General features: G+C 36.2%; 4 protein-coding genes across 5 annotated transcripts; 3 read left to right on the forward strand and 1 right to left on the reverse strand.

Annotated features, from left to right (window-relative positions):
* The first annotated feature begins 2,787 nt into the window (after window positions 1-2,787).
* LOC147559796 (uncharacterized) lies at window positions 2,788-4,989 on the forward strand. Its single transcript, XM_086657880.1, has 6 exons — window positions 2,788-3,651; window positions 3,740-3,834; window positions 3,932-4,009; window positions 4,115-4,185; window positions 4,271-4,521; window positions 4,635-4,989. Exons 1-6 carry the CDS (start codon window positions 3,555-3,557, stop codon window positions 4,757-4,759), a joined length of 717 nt encoding a protein of 238 aa, XP_086514006.1. The 5' UTR covers window positions 2,788-3,554; the 3' UTR covers window positions 4,760-4,989.
* A 1,919-nt stretch (window positions 4,990-6,908) lies between these two features.
* LOC147559797 (uncharacterized) lies at window positions 6,909-8,324 on the forward strand. The gene is made up of 5 exons (XM_086657881.1): window positions 6,909-7,150; window positions 7,251-7,345; window positions 7,447-7,524; window positions 7,610-7,680; window positions 7,770-8,324. The coding sequence occupies exons 1-5, from the start codon at window positions 7,051-7,053 to the stop codon at window positions 8,062-8,064; spliced, it is 639 nt and encodes a 212-aa protein (XP_086514007.1). The 5' UTR covers window positions 6,909-7,050; the 3' UTR covers window positions 8,065-8,324.
* A 1,037-nt stretch (window positions 8,325-9,361) lies between these two features.
* Window positions 9,362-10,155, forward strand: LOC147559798 (2Fe-2S ferredoxin-like superfamily protein). Its single transcript, XM_086661739.1, has one exon. It carries the CDS (start codon window positions 9,446-9,448, stop codon window positions 9,935-9,937), a length of 492 nt encoding a protein of 163 aa, XP_086517865.1. The 5' UTR covers window positions 9,362-9,445; the 3' UTR covers window positions 9,938-10,155.
* A 3,858-nt stretch (window positions 10,156-14,013) lies between these two features.
* LOC147559799 (protein FAR-RED ELONGATED HYPOCOTYL 3-like) lies at window positions 14,014-18,208 on the reverse strand. 2 transcript variants are annotated; one of them, XM_086661738.1, is made up of 5 exons: window positions 18,002-18,114; window positions 16,314-16,461; window positions 15,316-15,859; window positions 14,674-14,917; window positions 14,014-14,338 (listed from the first exon to the last, which is right to left on the reverse strand). In XM_086661738.1, coding segments are annotated over exons 3-5 (783 nt in total). In that variant the 5' UTR covers window positions 15,853-15,859; window positions 16,314-16,461; window positions 18,002-18,114; the 3' UTR covers window positions 14,014-14,336. The 2 variants fall into 2 exon arrangements, with proteins under 2 accessions (XP_086517864.1, XP_086517863.1); XM_086661737.1 differs by lacking the exon at window positions 16,314-16,461 and having other exon boundaries at window positions 18,002-18,208.
* Window positions 18,209-18,806: the final 598 nt, after the last annotated feature.

Raw genomic sequence — 18,806 nt, forward strand, 5'->3', positions numbered from 1 at the left:
AACTAGGATTCCATAAACCTAATTATTAGGCAATACCCAAAATACCCTCCATTGGGTCACTTAAGTGTGGCCGGCCAACATAGCCCTTTATGGGCTTCCTTGGCCGGCCCACTTAGGGCCTAGCCGGCCATCACATGGCCGGCCCACTTAGGGCCTAGCCGGCCATCACATGGCCGGCCCTATTGCCTTGGCCGGCCATCACATGGCCGGCTTCCCTAAAGCCATTCCGGGCCTCCCTTTTGGGCCCGGACATGTTTATCTCTTTCGGACTTCTCCGAATCTTTCTGGACTTACCAATAACGGATCCAATCCACTTATTTGCCATTATCCATCTAGTCAATTCTCTCCGTTCAAATCATTATTCTGTTGTGTAACCCTTGTAGGATCCGGTCTATGTTAGCCGCGAATCAACTCTTGATTCGACGATCGTAGTTGGCTTCTAGCTAAGCATTACGACCCCTAATTGGACCGGACTAATGATCTTCCGAATAAGGTCATTAAGATCCTAATAGCCAAATTGCACGCATTGCATCCTTGGTCGAAGGACACTCCTTCGGAAGGATACCATTCCTTCAGACTTCAGGCACCATATCCTTCACTAAGGGGGGGGTAGTGGAGCGGGACTTTCACAGACTTTCATAGACAAAATGTCCCGTAGACATTTCAAGACATTTCGGATGAGTTATTATAGACAACATGTGTTCATAGACATTTTCAAGACATTGAGAGTTTGTAGACAAAATGTCTTTATAGACATTTCAAGACATTTGATGCATAGACAAAATGTCCTGGGGACATTTTAAGATCTTGAGTCCAATGACAAAATGTGTAATGCATATTATATTTGTGCTAATCAAAAATATATTTTTCGACTTTTGTAGACATCTGTGAATATTTGTGGACATTGATGGACATTTGGTAGACATTTATTATTTTAATATTATTATTATTATTTAATCACATGAAATAATATATTAATACTAACATTTCAAAAATATATTTTTCGACTTTCGTAAACATCTGTGAATATTTGTGGACATTGATGGACATTTGGTAGATATTTATTATTTTAAAATTATTATTATTTTTTAATTACATGAAATAATATATTTATACTAACATTTCAAAAATATATTTTTCGACTTTCGTAGACATCTGTAAATATTGTGGACATTGATGGACATTTGGTAGACATTTACTATTTTAATATTATTATTATTGTTTAATCACATGAAATAATATGTTTATACTAACATTTCAAAAATATATTTTTCGACTTTCGTAGACATCTGTGAATATTTGTGGACATTGATGGACATTTGGTAGACATTTATTATTTTAATATTATTATTATTGTTTAATCACATGAAATAATATATTTATACTAACATTTCAAAAATATATTTTTCGACTTTCGTAAACATCTGTGAATATTTGTGGACATTGATGGACATTTGGTAGACATTTATTATTTTAATATTATTATTGTTGTTTGATCACATGATGGACTTCAAATGTCTCTTGTTTTTTGAAAGACATTTTGGCTTCCAAATTTGTCCCAAATCCTTCACAAATTCATCAAACTATGAAGTCCACCAAAGTCTGGGACATATTTTGTCTACAATCGAATGCCTCAGACTTTCATAGACTCTCAAATGTCTGGATTTGAATGCCTCAGACTTTCGTGGACTCTCAAATGTCTGGATTTGAATGCCTCAGACTTTCGTGGACTCTCAAATGTCTGGATTTGAATGCCTCAGACTTTCGCGGACTCTCAAGAGTCCGCGAAAGTCTTGCTCCACTACCCCCCCCTAAAATTTGTTGGAATTAGGTTTTACAATAAATACACTTTAATGTTTAGTGAGGTGGAAAAATGAGACTCTCTTAAATTTTAGACTTTTTCTATAATAAATAAGGGTACAGATGGAAGAATAAAATAAATGAAAAAAAGTTAGAGTTCGAAAGTGGGACTCTTAATATGAGACGGAGGGAGTATTTCAAATCTTGATGAATTGTCGCACAAAAAAAGAAAATCAGGAACAAACATTAGTCTTTCAAAAGTCTGTGAAAGATACCTCAGCCTTTGTGCATTTAGAGTTCTTAAATTTTGTTGGCTTGTGGAGTCTTGGGCAGTTGGGTGTATGTAGGTGTTCAATTCAGGAGTTTTCCACGTAAACCACATCCTCGTGGCAGATCAGATGCAATGATATTGACTTAGGTGCAAATGGTAAAATTTCGGTTTTTATTTTGGTCCCAATACTCAAACAATTCCCCATCTAGTCCCTCAAGTACTTTTTCTTTTTGTTGAAATAGTCCCTCAAGTACTTGATTTACAAACTGCATATATTATTTGGTTGTTGGGGTTGCTCGAAAAATCATTTGTCTTGCAGAGATAATTTAGAGGGTTCCGACTACACTTTCCCTTTAGTAATAAGGAGCGCCTTTAAACTTCCCTTCCTTTTCTCCCTCATTTATTTCCAACATGAACTCCATAAAATATCTCCATTTTTCACGAAAACAACGTGAAGAAAGAACCCTAACAATGGCGATTATTGGTATCCAGATATTTTCATCTCAAATCTCGCGATAGTCTTACATTAATCTTTAGTAAATCAATCGTCACCGAATCTTCTACAACTTCTTCCATTTCATCATCACCATCTTCATCGAAAAAAGTCTCGGATCGAGTCGTGAAGTTCGGCGCTATCTTCCTTAGTATACTTGTGTTGTTTACCAAATGCATTTTGATTTGTATTGATAATATCAGACTGAATTATTTGAAACCCTTTGTTTATTTTTATCATGTTAGATTTGTGATAATAGTCCCACACTAAATTAGGACCCAGTATTCCAATAACAAAAAATATAATGTTCAGGTCCTCTCTACTCATTGCTAATCGGTTTTGAGTTGGATGACCATAAACTTAACAAGACATTGTTATTGTCGGAAGAGCTTTTAATAAAGAAAACAGTGGTTACTAATGGTTTAAACTTAGAGTATGGTAATTATTTAGGGGGTTAAACTTCAAAGATGATTAGAATTACTTCTAAAAGTGATGAAAAAAATATGGTTATAAGTATTCTTGATTCATTATCCCCTAACAGACTTTTTAATTAACTCTTTCTTGATTCACCCCTTTAACAGACATTTTAACCAACTCTTTCTTGATTCTGTACAGTGAGATCTACATTCTTATCTGTGGTTCTCCTTTTTGAACCGTCTGATCAAAGTTTGTTATCCCTTAGATAACCATCAAACCTGATCTTGACCCAAATTTGTTAGTTGTTGACTATCATTAACTACCAAATCCCAACAGAAATTTCAGTTATTTCTGTTCCAAGTAACAGAAAATGTTCTTCTCTTGTTCTTGGATTATTGATTAGTATAAATAGGTTCACTAATCTCATTCATTAACATCCACCTAAATTCCAAATCAGACTTTCTTTCTCTCTCTTCTTCTTCTTCTTCTTGTTCTTGATTTGTTCCCCTGTTTCAATTACTCTTTAGTTGAGATTAACACCTTGTTTCTCTCTCTCTCTCTCTAAACCTCAAAATGTTTCCTCCATTAACTGCTCATATCTATGTAGTAACCAGTGATGATAGCCACTTGGAATCCACAACTACCCGACTCGCCAGAGAATTCGTCGATGGTAATTGACTTTCTCCCTCTATTCCTATCTATCTTTCTCATGTCCTCTGTCTCTGTCTCTCTCACTCTTGTTCTTATCACTTTTGCAGTAGGATTAACTTTTAGGAATTCCAATCCAGATTATGCTCTTGGTGAACTCCAAGATTGGACCTTGAAGCGATTAAAACCAACGCAAGAGCCACGAGTACGACCTTCTTGATAAATCATCCTAAAATTCAAGATTTTGTCTTCATTTAACTTAATTAATATTCTTATAACTGGTTTTTCTTTCTCATTTATAGAGACATGAAATCTTTTTAGTGATTACCGAATTCGATTTGCCTGAAATGAGTTGTTATGAATTTGTCGAAAGGATTAAGGTAAACCCATTTTTTTCCTATCAATTTCTTTATCTGTTTTCAAATTGAAATGACTTGAAATGTATTGATTATAAACAAATAATGGAATAATTGATCAAACTGCAGGAAATTCCTTATTCAGAATACATACATGTTATGGTCATGGATAGGGTTTATAATGACGAAAAACGTAAATGGTACAAACGATATGATTTGGTTTATAAATTCCGAGATTGCCCGTTTCTTTGTTCTTCTTAAATTTTGATTTTTGTTGTTGATTAGGTTTAAAGACAAAGGAGCTAATTATTTCGCGAAACCCATGGATCAACAAAAAATGAATATACTTAAAGAAGAAGTTTTACGAGTTGAATTTGAAAGGCAACAAGGTCTTCGTCTTAATGCTCTTCCACGTGAAGGTCAAAGAGAAGAAGTTCTAAGGCAAGAAGCTGAAAGACAAGAAGCTCGAAGACGAGAAGCTCAAAGACGAGAAGCTGAAAGACTAGATGGGTCAGACTTAAGTCTGGGGAGAGGAGGTAGACTTTGATTATGTCTTGATTTTCTCATAACACAAGGTTTCCCCAATAAAGAGATGATCAATTGACTTACACAACTACTACTGTTTTTTCTTTTTCTTGTTTTGTAATAGAGGCACCAACATCTGTAATTGAAGCTCAAACACCAGAAGCTGTAAGACGAGAATATCATCGTGCTGAAGAAGCAAAAAGACTACATGGGTCAGACTTAAGTCTGGGTCGAGGAGGTAGACTCTGATTATGTCTTGATTTTCTCATAACACAAGGTTTCCCCAATAAAGAGACGATTGATCCACTTACACAACTACTACTACTGTTTTTTCCTTTTCTTATTTTGTAATAGAGGCATCAACATTGTAACACAAGGATTTTTTTTTTTTTTTTTTGTGATCTTGACACCAATAATGTAGAGAGAGCTACAATCCTGTATGAATTTCATGAACCATAAAAATCAGGTTTTCTGCTTTATATTGCTATGTCCTTTTTGTCATTTTTCATGAAAAGATTTGGAAGAGCCAAAATAGTGAGGGTCTGAGGGAATTTAAACCCTTTGAAGACCCATAGTTGTACCCCAACAATTTTGGGGGGAAAGCCAAGAAGAGGAAGAGGCCTTTGGATAAGTAATTAACCAGTTGGGATGGCTGGCTATATGGAGATATCTCCTTTTTAGATGTACATATTATTTGTTTGCTTGAGTTTTCGGTTTTTCGACATTAAACTTAACGGCGTTAAGACTTCACGGGTTAATAACATGAAAGAACTATGGACTAGTACCAAAATGAAACTAGAGGGATATTTTTGTGGCAAGAACACCTGGGGCTACATTTGCTTCTGTATTAAATGAAACTAGAGGGATATTTTCGGGTAGCTTGTGCTTTGTGATGAACTCCTTTCTTTTCTCGTATGTTAGGTCATCCAGGGCTCGCATGTCGCCCTGCAGCAAAATTTCTGATAACTTTAAATATAAGGCAGCTGCCGCATCAACCCCACCCTTGCTATGCGCAAGCAACATAACTTGTTTGCCAGATCCCCAATATAGCTCTTCGATATACTATTTCAGTTCCCATGCATTATGTTCTAGTGCTGCCTGAATCACATATACTTGTCATATAACCAAGCATTCTTCAAAGTGAGGTAAGATTGTGAAGCATCAACAACTGAGATGAAAGATTTTAGATATTACCTCGCTGTGAATCTTGGCTATATGGCAAGCGAGGCCCATCTTTGAGAAAAAAAACGCTTCGTGCTCACGAGATATAGTGGGCTGGATTGCTAAAAAGTCCTGCTAACGGACAAGTTATAAGACTAAGGCTTTGTTAACCGATGTGGGGAGATCAATGATGAGACGAGTGCTTAAAGATTAACGAGAATCTTCTCACCTGGAATTAATAAATAGACAAATGAGTTAGGAAGAGTGTGCTCGCCATTTCTGAAGAGCAAAAGACAATAACGAATGGATCAGATTAGAGCATATGGTTATAGCTTAATAATCAAAACTACAATATTTGCTTGAAGGGTATATAATTAAGGGAGATGCTAGAGAGCCCAATTTTTTGGGCATTTTAATGCCCAGCTGATGTGGAATCACTAAAAGACAAGGTTTTTTCAAAGTTTGACTACGGTGGGGACCGCTTTTATTTCTAAATGAGGAAATATGTCACCCTCTAAGTACCAATTTCTAAGTCACTCTATCATTTCCCTATAATTAACTCTATAAAGAAAAACAACTCTTAAACTGTGACACCCCAAGCCGAAGCAGTTATCGATATTGTTCCTGCTTTTACCACCTCAAACAAGTACGTTGTTTTGTTCTTGAGTCACCCCCCTAACGGACTTTTTAACTAACTCTTTCTTGATTCTAATGTTTAGGAGGTTCTCTCTACTCATTGCTAATCGGGTTTGAGTTGGATGGCCACAAACTTAAGCGGACTCTTTGTTTTTGTCGGAAGAGCTTTCAATAAAGATAACATTGGTTACTAATGGTTTAAACTTAGAGTATGGTAATTATTTAGGGGGTTAAATTTCAAAGATGAAAAAAAATATGGTTTTAAGTATTCTTGATTCACCCCTCTAACAGACTTTTTAACTAACTCTTTCTTGATTCACCCCCTTAACAGACGTTTTAACTAACTCTTTCTTGATTCTGTACAGTGAGATCTACATTCTTATCTGTGTTTCTCCTTTTTGAACCGTCTGATCAAAGTTTGTTATCCCTTAGATAACCATCAAACCTGATCTTGACCCAAATTTGTTAGTTGTTGACTATCATTAACTACCAGATCCCAACTGAAATTCAGTTATTTCTGTTTCAAGTAACAAAAAATGTTCTTCTCAAGTTCTTGGGTTATTGATTAGTATAAATAGGTTCACTAATCTCATTCATTAACATCCACCTAAATTCCAAATCAGACTTTCTTTCTCTCTCTTCTTCTTCTTCTTCTTGTTCTTGATTTGTTCCCCTGTTTCAATTACTCTTTAGTTGAGATTAACACCTTGTTTCTCTCTCTCTCTCTCTCTCTAAACCTCAAAATGCTTCCTCACTTTCTTGCCCATATCTACATAGTAAGTCCCAGTGATGATAACTACTTGGAACCCACAACTACCCGACTCGCCCGAGAATTTGTCAATGGTAATTTACACACACACACACACACACTCTCTCTCTCTCTCTATCCCTATCTATCTCATGGCCTCTGTCTCTCTCACTCTTGTTCTTATCACTTTTGCAGTAGGATATACTTTTAGGAATTCCAATCCAGATTATGCTCTTGGTGAACTCCAAGATTGGACTTTGAAGCGATTAAAACCAACGCAAGAGCCACGAGTACGATCTTCTTGATAAATTATCCTAAAATTCAAGATTTTGTCTTCATTTCCTTTACTTTTTAATATTCTTAATAACTGGTTTTTCTTTCTTATTTGAAGGGACATGAAATCTTTTTAGTGATTACCGAATTCGATTTGCCTGATATGAGTTGTTATGAATTTGTCGAAAGGATTAAGGTAAACCCATTTTTTATTTTCAAATTGAAATGACTTGAAATGTATTGATTATAATCAAATAATGGAATAATTGATCAAACTGCAGGAAATTCCTTATTCAGAATACATACATGTTATGGTCATGGATTCGGTTTATAATGAAGAAAAACGTAAATGGTACAAACGATACGATTTGGTTTGTAAAAATCGGAGATTGCCCATTTATTTATTCTTCTTAAATTTTGATTTTTGTTGTTGATTATTAGGTTTAAAGACAAAGGAGCTCAATATTTCGCGAAACCCATGGATCCACAAAAAATGGAAAAACTTAAAGAAGAAGTTTTACGAGTCGAATTTGAAAGGCAACAAGGTCTTCTTATTGATGCTCTTCCATATTATGCTCAAAGACAAGAAGTTCTAAGGCAAGAAGCTCAAAGACTAAATGCTCAAAGACAAGAAGCTCAAAGACGAGAAGCCCAAAGACGAAAAAAACGTCGTTTTGAAGAAGCACAAAGACTAGATGGGTCATCCTTAAGTCTGGGGAGAGAAGGTAAACTTTGATTATGTCTTGGTTTCCCAATAAAGAGATGATCAATTGACTTACCCAACTACTACTACTGTTTTTTTCTTTTTCTTGTTTTGTAATAGAGGAACCAACATTGTAACACAAGGAATTTTTTTTTCTTTTTTTCTTTTTTGTCATCTTGACACCAATGTAGAGAGAGAGAGAGAGAGAGAGAGAGAGATAGAGAGAGAGAGAGAGAGAGAGCTATAATCCTGTATGAATTTCATGAACCATAAAAATCAGGTTTTCTGCTTTCTATTGGTATTTCCTTTTTTGTTATTTTCATGAGATTTAGAAGACCCAAAATAGCGAGGGTCTGAGAAAATTTGAACCCTTTGAAGACCCATGGTTGTTTCCTCCAACAATTTTGGGGAAAGTTGATAGGAGGAGCCAAGTAAGAGGAAGATGCATTTAGATAAGTAATTAACCAGTTGGGATGCTACATGGAGATATCTCCTTTTAGATGTACATATTATTATGTTTGCTTGAATTTTCGGTTTTTGACATTAGCGCGTTAAGACTTAACGGGTTAATAACATTGAATAGAAATTATGCCGGTTTAATGGGCAAAGCATCAATTTTAGAGAAAAGTGAAGTAGTAAAGTATAATGAAAGAACTATGGACTAGTTCCAAAAAATCGGCAAATACACCATATGGGGCGTCTCTTTTCTAAATAATCATCTAGAGATACTCAAATAGTTAATATTAGAGTGTCCTCTTAGACTCTTGAAGATCTCAAAAATAACTTCCTCTATGTCATCACAATGTCTAATAGATGTTCCATTAGAGATGATGTTCTAACAAAAATTCTAAAAAATTCACTGTGACACTGGAAATCTTAGAGTTTGAGTATGAGATGCTCTAAAGTCCCAATTCCTCTCTGTAACGACTCTCTATCTCTCTGTTTGTTCCGATTTCTTTCTCTCTCTAATAGATTCACTCCCCCCCCCCCCCCTCTCTCTCTAATGATGAGTCTGTCACTCTCATGCGGTTGTTCGTACTGTCGTTGTGTGAATTTAACAAAAGATTAACGTTAGAAGAGGCTACAAGTTAAAGTCTACTCCAAATCTACACGAAGTCAATGGTCTCAATTTTCGAGTCAACTCTTATTCTCTTGCTTGATGAACTTTTTCACTCTAAATGAATGGTTGATTCATGTTAGGTCTGGAGTAGGCCTATTTTTCTATCATTTTCCTTAAATAAAAAAAACAGGACTTGGACCAAGTCAAAGAAGATGGTGCGTCTCTTTTGTATAAAACTCCCCCTTTAGCTAAAAGGGCGCCTTTAAACTTCCTTGCCTTTTCTCCCTCATTTATTTCCAACATAAACTCCATCAAATATCCCCATTTTTTCACGAGAGAGAGAGAACCCTAACAATGGCGATTACTGGTCTTCAGAGATTTTCATCTCAAATCTCTCGATTTTCTTCCATTAATCTTTACAAATCAATCATCACCAGATCTTCTGCAACTTCTTCCACTTCATCATCACCATCTTCATCGAAGAAAGTCTCGGATCGGATCGTGAAGCTCTTCGCTATCGATTTCGATGGAAATAAACGCGAAATTATCGGACTTTCAGGTCATACCTTACTCAAAGCTCTTACTAATAACGGATTGATTGATCCAGCATCTCACAGGTTGGAAGATATTGATGCTTGTTCAGCTGAATGCGAGGTTAATATCGCTCAAGAATGGCTTGAAAAATTACCTCCTCAATCTTACGATGAACAATACGTACTGAAACGAAATTCTAGGGCTAGGGTTTTGAACAAACATTCAAGACTTGGATGTCAAGTTGTTCTTACTCCTGAGCTTCAAGGTATGGTTGTTGCTGTTCCTGAAGCTAAACCTTGGGATATCCCGTAAGTTTCTTTCTTTTTTCCCTCATTTAGGGTTTTGAAAAACTTGAATTTGCTTTCAATTGAATAAATGCGCTGAAATATACTTTTGTTGTTTAACAAATGCATTTTGATTTGTATTTGATGAAATCAGACTGAATTTTATGAATCCCTTTGTTTATGTTTATCATGTTAGACTCTGTTATTGTTGAAGTAATTGATTTGGTGTTAATTTTGTTCGCTAAATATGTTTTTGATGTGCTTTTTGGACATTGATAGATGAATTATGATCAAGTTTTGAAATTTAATTGTCCTAGAAAAAAAAGACCCTTTATGAGTCGAATAGTTGGTATCTCCGTATCTGTGAGGAAAGTTAATCGGAAATCCTTACAGAACTAAAGTAAGTTCAATAAAATTAATCGATAAACACTCGCGTTTACAATGGTGGCATTGGGTGGAAACCCCTTGACACCAAAATGATGAATTGAGGGGTGGTCTTGAAATTTTGCTGAAAGGGATTTACATTGATTTACAGGCCTTTGTTTGGATAGGCTACCAATATTCATCAATCTACTTTCTCTCGTCTACTGTGTTATAAGAAGAAGAAACACCATTAGCGAAGTCATAAAGTATTCCTCTTTTCTTTTGAACTTTGATGAGTAAGTATAATAATGCCAGCGTGTATTAGTAGAGTTTACCTAGTTCTGCTAAAAGGATTATCATTATTGATTTAGTATGGATATTGCCAGATAGTTTGAGTAGATAGGGAGGATATGCAACTTATGGCATGCTCCATGTGGGGTTAGAACCTCACTCACACTCTTTCCTTATGTTTTCAAGCCAATCGTGTAGATGAGATATGCGTCTGAAAGTCTTAGTAAAATTCGAGACTTCGAGTGGCTAGTAATGTGAAAGGGTTACTGAGAAAAGGTGTATGTGGCTCTTTATCTTTTTGATGATGGCCGACTCGGTTCAGTCATGGGTTTTTATTTCTTCTTTCTGATAAGTGGTTCATACTGGATCTTGTGATAGTACGACTGTTTTTTTATGTGTCATATAGTCATCTAAGAGATAACAGATGTCATATTTGTCCACAATTCACATCAAGTACTTCTCGAGAGTATTAGAAGGCGGAATTCTGTTTGGTGATGGACACTCTGATAGCTGAGGAGGAAATGTAAGCAAGCATGTCTTGTGAGTGTTAGATTGTACAACTTACAAGTACGATTTTTAGGCAGATATGAACAATTTGAGTTGAAGAAGCACTTCTTAGATTAGTTTGTTTATTATAAATGAAAGTTCAGAATAAAAACTTGCAAACAATACTTTCAATGCAAGTTTGTGTACTGAATAGATGATATAGTTTTCTCCTAAAGTAGAAGGAAGAGGTTGGGGAAGGCTTGGTGTTTGGTCATTTTCCATACAATTGGGTATATATATCCTTAGGAAGGTTTGGTGTTCGATCATTTTCCATACGATTTATCCTGGAGTAGTAGATCGCTTCGAAAATCGAATGTCACTTGCAGCATTTTAAGTTGTTTGAATAACTGTGATCTATAGGTTTTGGAGCATTTTCAATATTGTTTGAAATCAATATCGCTAGATAAAGTAGTTCGAGTTATTTTGAATAATACTGGACTGCTGTGGAGTTCTTTCTTTCTTCTGCTTTAGGATTTATTTTTCCCCCATAGGTAATTCCTGGTAGCCTCAACAATTGGCTACAGTTTTCCCCACTTGACTTTGTGGTACCTGAAGTAAGATTCGATTAGTGGCCTTTTACGTTCCCGTTAAGAGAAAAGCGGGAGAAACAGAAGTAGAACTGATTGTGGTAAGAAGGTTGATTTCTGTATTTGAAGTATCCCGGTAAAGGAAATATGAAAGTAAGATACCAAACATTCGTCCAAGGGTAGACTGATGATTGCTGCACATCGTCCTTCACTCGTGACACCTACATTATCTTCGAAAGTTAGCCTTATTCCTGCAAAAGTTTGCACATTCAAGAAGGATGCATCGAAGTGTATAGAAGGCATGTTAAGTGGCGAGCTGTGTCGGTTGTGTTTGTCTCCTTGTTGAAAGAAGAGTTGCTACTGATCTCGGCCTCAAAAAAGTGTCTAGAGAAGAATAGGGATAATCATAATGAGCACTTAGATATGAAAGTAAGACGTGTGATCTGCCGAAACACTTCCTCAAATCTTCTTTTCCATACTAGCCATGAACATAAAATTAGTTTAGAGGACACTAGGAGTTGGTCCAAAGTTTCCTCTATTTGAAATATAAATGAAACCATTCTCTAATTGTGTTGATGGGATATCTAAATCGATTCAAAACCCCCGTCTCTTGTCAACAAAGAGATCTAGTGATCGGGCATTAAAAAACCAAATTTCTCCAGCTTTACAACTCGGTTTTACTTAAGTGGACACTCCTTTGAATCGAGCGACCTCTTTCAAAGCAAAAACATTGTGGGTCAGCCGAAACTAAATCGTTTCTCATTTTGTGGTCATGTTACATTGTGGGTCAGCTGAAACTAAATCGTTTCTCATTTTGCGGTCATGTTAATCTTTAATGAGAGTATTGTGGCTCAGCCGAAACTAAATTGTTTCTCATTGATTCATTTCACATTCTTCCAATTATCACCGCTGAGCTAGAGAAAGAGGAATGCAGAAAACAAATAATTTATTTTTCTACCGACTTATTACATTTGCAACAAAGAAAAAGACTCGTTACATTCGAGTACATAACAAAGACAGACTTAATATAATCTTTAATCGTGATATGGAGTGTTATTTTTAAAAGAAGAATATAGAGGGAAAAATATGTACTACTGAAAAAATGGAACAATCACTATCACCCAACTGTGGGATAATTATAGTCCATGGGCAGTGCATCTCCAATGCAAAATTCCAATCAAAAGACATCCCCAATATAACACCCGGAAAACTTAATAATTAGTTTTTTTTTTAAAGTAACTTAATAATTAGTTAGGTACTTAGTTTGTACTATCTTCAAAGTTGTGATCAGGTAGGTCGTGATTTAATTTAGACTATTTAGTGTCATTTCCAGATTGTCCTATAATTTTTGACCAATTGAAAATTTTGGCACCCATATTTGTATATCATTCCGAATTAGACCCCAACAGAGGGAAAAATAATTCTTTAAGTCAAATTCAACAACCAATGTTCATTTTCTTTTTCTACCCTTCATTACAAAATTATTCCTTCATCAATCCCTACTCAGAAAAAGTTGTCAGCTATCCAACTGGATATCTGCCGCAAAACTTTAGATTTCTTTTTCTATCTCCCTTTCCTTCTTCTTTTTCCTCTCTCCTTCTCAAGACTAGCACCACCATCTCTCTCCCTCTCTATCTCCCTCCCTCTCTCTCTAGACTAACAACCCTGTGAAGTTTACATACTTTAGATACCCCATGGTTCCATGGGTAGAAAAAGAGACAGGGAGAAAGAAGATGGGAGATAGAAACAAATAAAGATGGTGAAGGAGATGGTGGTGGAAGGGAGAGAAGAAGAGGGAGTTGGACAAAAAAAATAAAGTTGAAGGGGTAAAAAGGAAACTAAAATATTGATTGTCAAGTTTGACTTGGAGGCTAATTTGGAGTGTTGGGGCCCAATTTTCCAATTGGTCAGAAGAGCTCAATTGGAACTGTGACTAACCCTTTTATCACTGAATGCTGCTCAATTGTAGTCGCCCTAAAAGGAATTTTGTTCGACTAGTTGCTCATAAGAAATGTCTTTGGGGCAGCTGAAAGTTGATGTAAAGGGGAGGGTTGGGGCAGCAGAATTATGAACAGTACCGCAACCGTTAAGAGGGACATATATGTCATTCAAATGCTTAGCACTGGCACAACGAAAAGACTCCAAACTCGGTGAGGAAGAGATCAGTATTGGCACTCATCACGGTCCAATCGGAACTAATAGGTTGCTGGATTTTCAAGTCCATCTGAACCACTCTTAGAATTGGATCAGTTTACCCACCTAACCAGACATTAATAGTTAAGTTTTGTTAGGTTTGATTGGTCGGCCAAGCTTCCCAGAGGCTCTCACCCAGTGAAGAAACCATTCTAATCAGAAGATGCATCTACCTGACTTTTCATGAGTATTAGTTTCTTGTTCTTATTATCAAGGAGAAAACATTCTTAGTTGAAAAATGAGAAGCCATCATGTATACACATATAATCTATAAAACAGTATAACAGCAGAGTTTATATATATGTACCAAAAATAGGACCCAACGAGCATATCATCGCGTGAGAACCCCATGGGATTAGTAAATTTTCTGCAAGCCAGTCATTCAGCTGTGAACGTCAACTTCACGAGCTTCCATCATTCTGTGCTGTAAACTTCTTTCTCATGAGCATTGTCGGCAAACAAGATAAATGCAGCACACTTTTGATCATCATCCGGGTAGGTTTTTTCTCCTGCGACGACATAGTATACGACCACGTTATACTCAAATACGAATTCAACTACATATTACGGTAAGAGGACTGATAAAAGAAGCCTATGGGGCCAGATTGGCATGCCCTAAGCACAATGTATAGATCATTCCCACAAAAAAATATAGCAATTCACTCGTTGTAGAACTTTCTCAGCGAGTAAAAGTTAACATTATAAGCTGGAATGCTGGATGACTATTCCAAAGACTTAAAAAATTCAATTAATGTCTGAGAGGCCCCAATCTCAAAATGTGCTGATTTTGTGCAAAATATAGACCAAAGTAGGGAAGTGAATGAAACGTAAATAGACTACTTACAGAGATCTGTCTTATCATCCCAATGGTCTAACTCCTCATCTTCTATCTCTTTGATTCTCTGAACTACATCTCGAACAGTGTTTGTAAGATGGTCTGTGTGCATATCAATGTCTTTCATAATTTTAGCTAATTGAAGTTTATAAGCAGCACATCGTTCTTCGTAAGCTGCACATTGTCGTTGGAATCGTTGTTTCTCATTGTAGAGCTTTGTTGTCAACTCCCTAATTCTTTTATCCTTCTCGTCCTGTCAAAGAAGAAAGAATAAACTGAGAAATGGGTAAATTTGCAGTTCTTCTCTCCCTAGTCACTTCATAAATTCAACTAATATCGGCATGCTTTTTTTTCAAATCTAATAAATTAAGCATCAGATCGAGTTATATACAATCTGGTTGTCGTTTACATTTCACTAGCTAAAAAAATTTCTTATCAGCTAAATTGTGATCAATAATCGAAGTCAAAGTGAGCTATATTAGCAAATAAATCTGAGCACACCCAAATAAAAGAAATCCCTCACTTTAGAAGCAGAATCCCACAAAGATCTACAACTCCAATTATCTTGTCTTCATTACGTCTTTACTTAAGGACAGTGTATTTCAGTAAGCTGTTATTAAATGCTATCTCAGATGAGTTTGTGGAGAATACCTCATTCAGTGGACCCTTATCTGATTGTCGAACTGGAACTTCACTAGGAACCATAAGCTCGTGATTATGCTCTCTGATGAAATTGGTAACAACCCATTTCTCTATATCCCTCCTATAAGCTATAACTAAAATTGCCTTGCATCCTACTCTAGTTTGCCTTGATAACTTGAGAACTTTCTCTTCCTTTAAAGATTTGTTACGCCGGAAACCTTCCTTCGAACATACGTAATCAAAACCAATAACTGCGCGATCTATGCGGGACCTTCTCTTCCGATTAACACGTATAGTGAAACCATTCGACCTGCCATACTCAGAATAATATTCCCTTGCGTCTTCAGCAGATTTGAACTGCATCCCAACATATGGCTCTGATGATTCAGTTATAACTAATTCTCCACCAGAAACTGTAATCATCTTATCACTACCATCAGTGTCATCACATTCTTCTACTGTTTCAAGCTCCTCATTTGAAGTTTCCTCTTCTAAGACTCCGTTATTTACCATTAAATCAAACCCTTGGCTAGATGCGTTCATCATTGTATTCCTGTGAAAAGTTTAGGGACACACATTTCGTCATGAGCTTCCAGATAAAGAATAGGAGGTGAAAAAAAATGGGGCGAAAGGGGGATGCAATACAAATATCAAGATCAAGTTGATGTGTAGATTTATAAAGGAACAGATCCTAATATTGTAAAATTTTGAACTCCACTAACAGCAAGTTGGTGGGATTCAAACAATTTGCCACCACAGTCCATCATTTACTTAACCTATCTATTATTTAAGAAGAAAAAGATGGTCGTATATCTAGGTACCAATTAAATTAAAATCGTATAGCTATCCACTACATGTCACTATGGCAATATGAAATGTGATTCTTGGGTGCAACTTGCAATGCTAAGCAACGGTGTTTTGATCAGAAAGGTATGAGACTAAGCTATTAATCCAAGAAGATGCATGAAGAAAGAGCTTCAGCGCCATTAAAAACAGCTTTCAATCACCCTTTCTGAAGACTATTTCCTTTCCCGCTTTCCCGCACATTTCACGTACTTCCTTACAAAAATTAAATAATTGTATATTCCTATATTTGATCTTTGCAAGTTAACTGATGCAGTCCAACAGAACCAGGCAAGATTAGAAATTTACTGCCTGGAAAAGATCAAAAGATTAACTTTAAGTTACTCTCTGTCAAAGGATGCAGTAGTGCAAGCTTTATATTAACGTTCTGATTTCTTGATTACAACTTTAAATTAGACAATGTTTGGCCAAAATGATCCAAAATCTTGGTTTTGAGGTATGACTTGGTTTGGTTAGTAAAGCACTGAAGAGAAAGACCAACATGCCTAAGCCAAGGCATTCACCGGTATATGAATATATATAGATATATACACCCACCAAGACATAACCAAACTTTACCAATATCTATGTATCAAACTATGATCTTAGAGATTAAATACTTGGGCGTTCCTGTCATTATCAATAATTTCTCTCGAGGTGCATCGAATAGATCTCAATGATCAGGATGCTAGAAATACTGCCCAAAAAAAAAGTGTTGGGCCAAACAAGGGGAAATGCTAAAGCCGGATTAAGATGCATGTGTATTAAATTTTGCATACTTCCATCCAGTGTTTTAAGAATCGGTCAAGGTGTGCCCCTCAAGGAGTACGCCTGAAGGAGTGCCTTGAGGCAATTCGGTCGCCTCCTGCGTTGAGGCATACACATTTTTCCATCTCAACAAGGCGAACACCTTTAATTTTTTAGGCCTACACCTTGATCCAGACTATGTTTTGTATACCAAAACAAAAGACACGAATGCTTTTTTTTTCCTTTTTTTTCCACTTCTTCGAACTGGAGGTTATCTTGAACCAACGTTACCAGATACCCTCCTCCGCCATGCGTATAGCATACCCGATACCCCGTACCCTTTTTGGGTGGGTTAGCGATCCACTCATTAATAACGTTGATAATTTTGTTTATCAAGAACTTAAGACGTCAGATTATTATAACAAGGTAAACGGAAGTACGATACGAGTTTCTTTCTATATAAATTTGGAGATGTTTCCTTTTAAGAAATAATACACGCTTTCTACACATTGAGGCGTACGCCTCAAGGCGCCGCCGCTTCACGTCTTAAGAGCCCACCACCCTCAGGCGAAAAAAAAAAGTTTTTGACATTGCTGCCATCAACTCATCACCTTCAAGGAAAGTTTGCATTTGGAAGTGGGACGAGTAAGGATGACAATCTTAATCTAATCACTAGTTTTTTTCAGCTGTATCAATTCAATTGGGCACTAAACATTAAAGACTCTTTACAACAAATCATCCTTCACTGAAAATTTCATAACCCTTTAGAAACAAAAGTGTATCTTCTCTAAGTTAACCCTAAAAAGGTTTCCCTAAGATTAGAAACTAACTAATTTCACTGAAAATGTGCTTTTATTCAAAATGTGATCATCAATTCGAACCTAAATGAATAAACAAATCCAACAAATTTAAAAAAAAAACTTTTTTTTTTAAAATTCACTCATTCTAAGTGAAACGTTTTCAATGAACAATTCGTGAATCCTTCTTCAATTGTTATGGTGGATCAGTAGTATAATCAAAACCTAATTTAACAAAGAAACAAAATATGATTATATTTACCAGGTATGAGAAACTGAAAAAACAATTAAAAAATGTAGAGAGTTACCTTCTCCGAGGTTAATTCTTCAAAGATCATCACCGGAGGAACTCGACAGAATCTAGTGAGAGAGAAAGTAACGTTAGGGTTTCTGATGAGTGTTTTGGGGGAGAATTTTGTGTGGTTTGTAAATTTGACCCGCGGTTTAATTACACGGTATTTTTACGCGAAATTTAGGGATACCCCCTTTACCACTAATGTCTAATTAGGATACCCTTTCTTATTGTGAAATTAAGGATGGCCCCTTCAGCTAATGGAATCTGTTAGATTTCAGGTATGTTGACCGAAGTGCCCCTCTTTCTCTCCCTCCACAACTTCTTACATAATAAAATATCCAGCGGCAGCTAGAGGTGTGGAACAATAGATTGCAGGGAAGCTACTTCATTTACTCACAAGATCACCTCTCCGTAGTTTAGGGAGCGACAGTGCACGCCAATTTCCCATCTCGCACGCCCATATATATATTGGAATATGTATTAGGGGAGAAGGTCTTCAAGAATTTGAATGAGACTGGCTTGGCTAAGATACAAGATATTGACATGAGAGCGTAGTAGTACCTACGGCTTGTTTATTTGCATACATGGGCAAATGGACATGAGAGCGTATTGGACATTTTAGTAGCGGATCGACGAACATATCGTTATCTTTCATGAAACACTCTTTGTCTCCCTAAAGTAATTTAAGAAGCATATGTTAACTTTGTCTAGTATGGTATGATAAAGGAACACTTTGATTAAGTTTGGCACCAAATCCCAAATTATGACTCCTACTTTTGAATTATGAGGAGATTTTTAAAGACAAAATATATATTAGA

Source organism: Eschscholzia californica, unplaced genomic scaffold (genome assembly GCF_041429995.1).
Source record: "Eschscholzia californica isolate CP2 unplaced genomic scaffold, dmEscCali1.0.p SCAF_2, whole genome shotgun sequence".
Taxonomy (NCBI): Eukaryota; Viridiplantae; Streptophyta; class Magnoliopsida; order Ranunculales; family Papaveraceae; genus Eschscholzia; species Eschscholzia californica.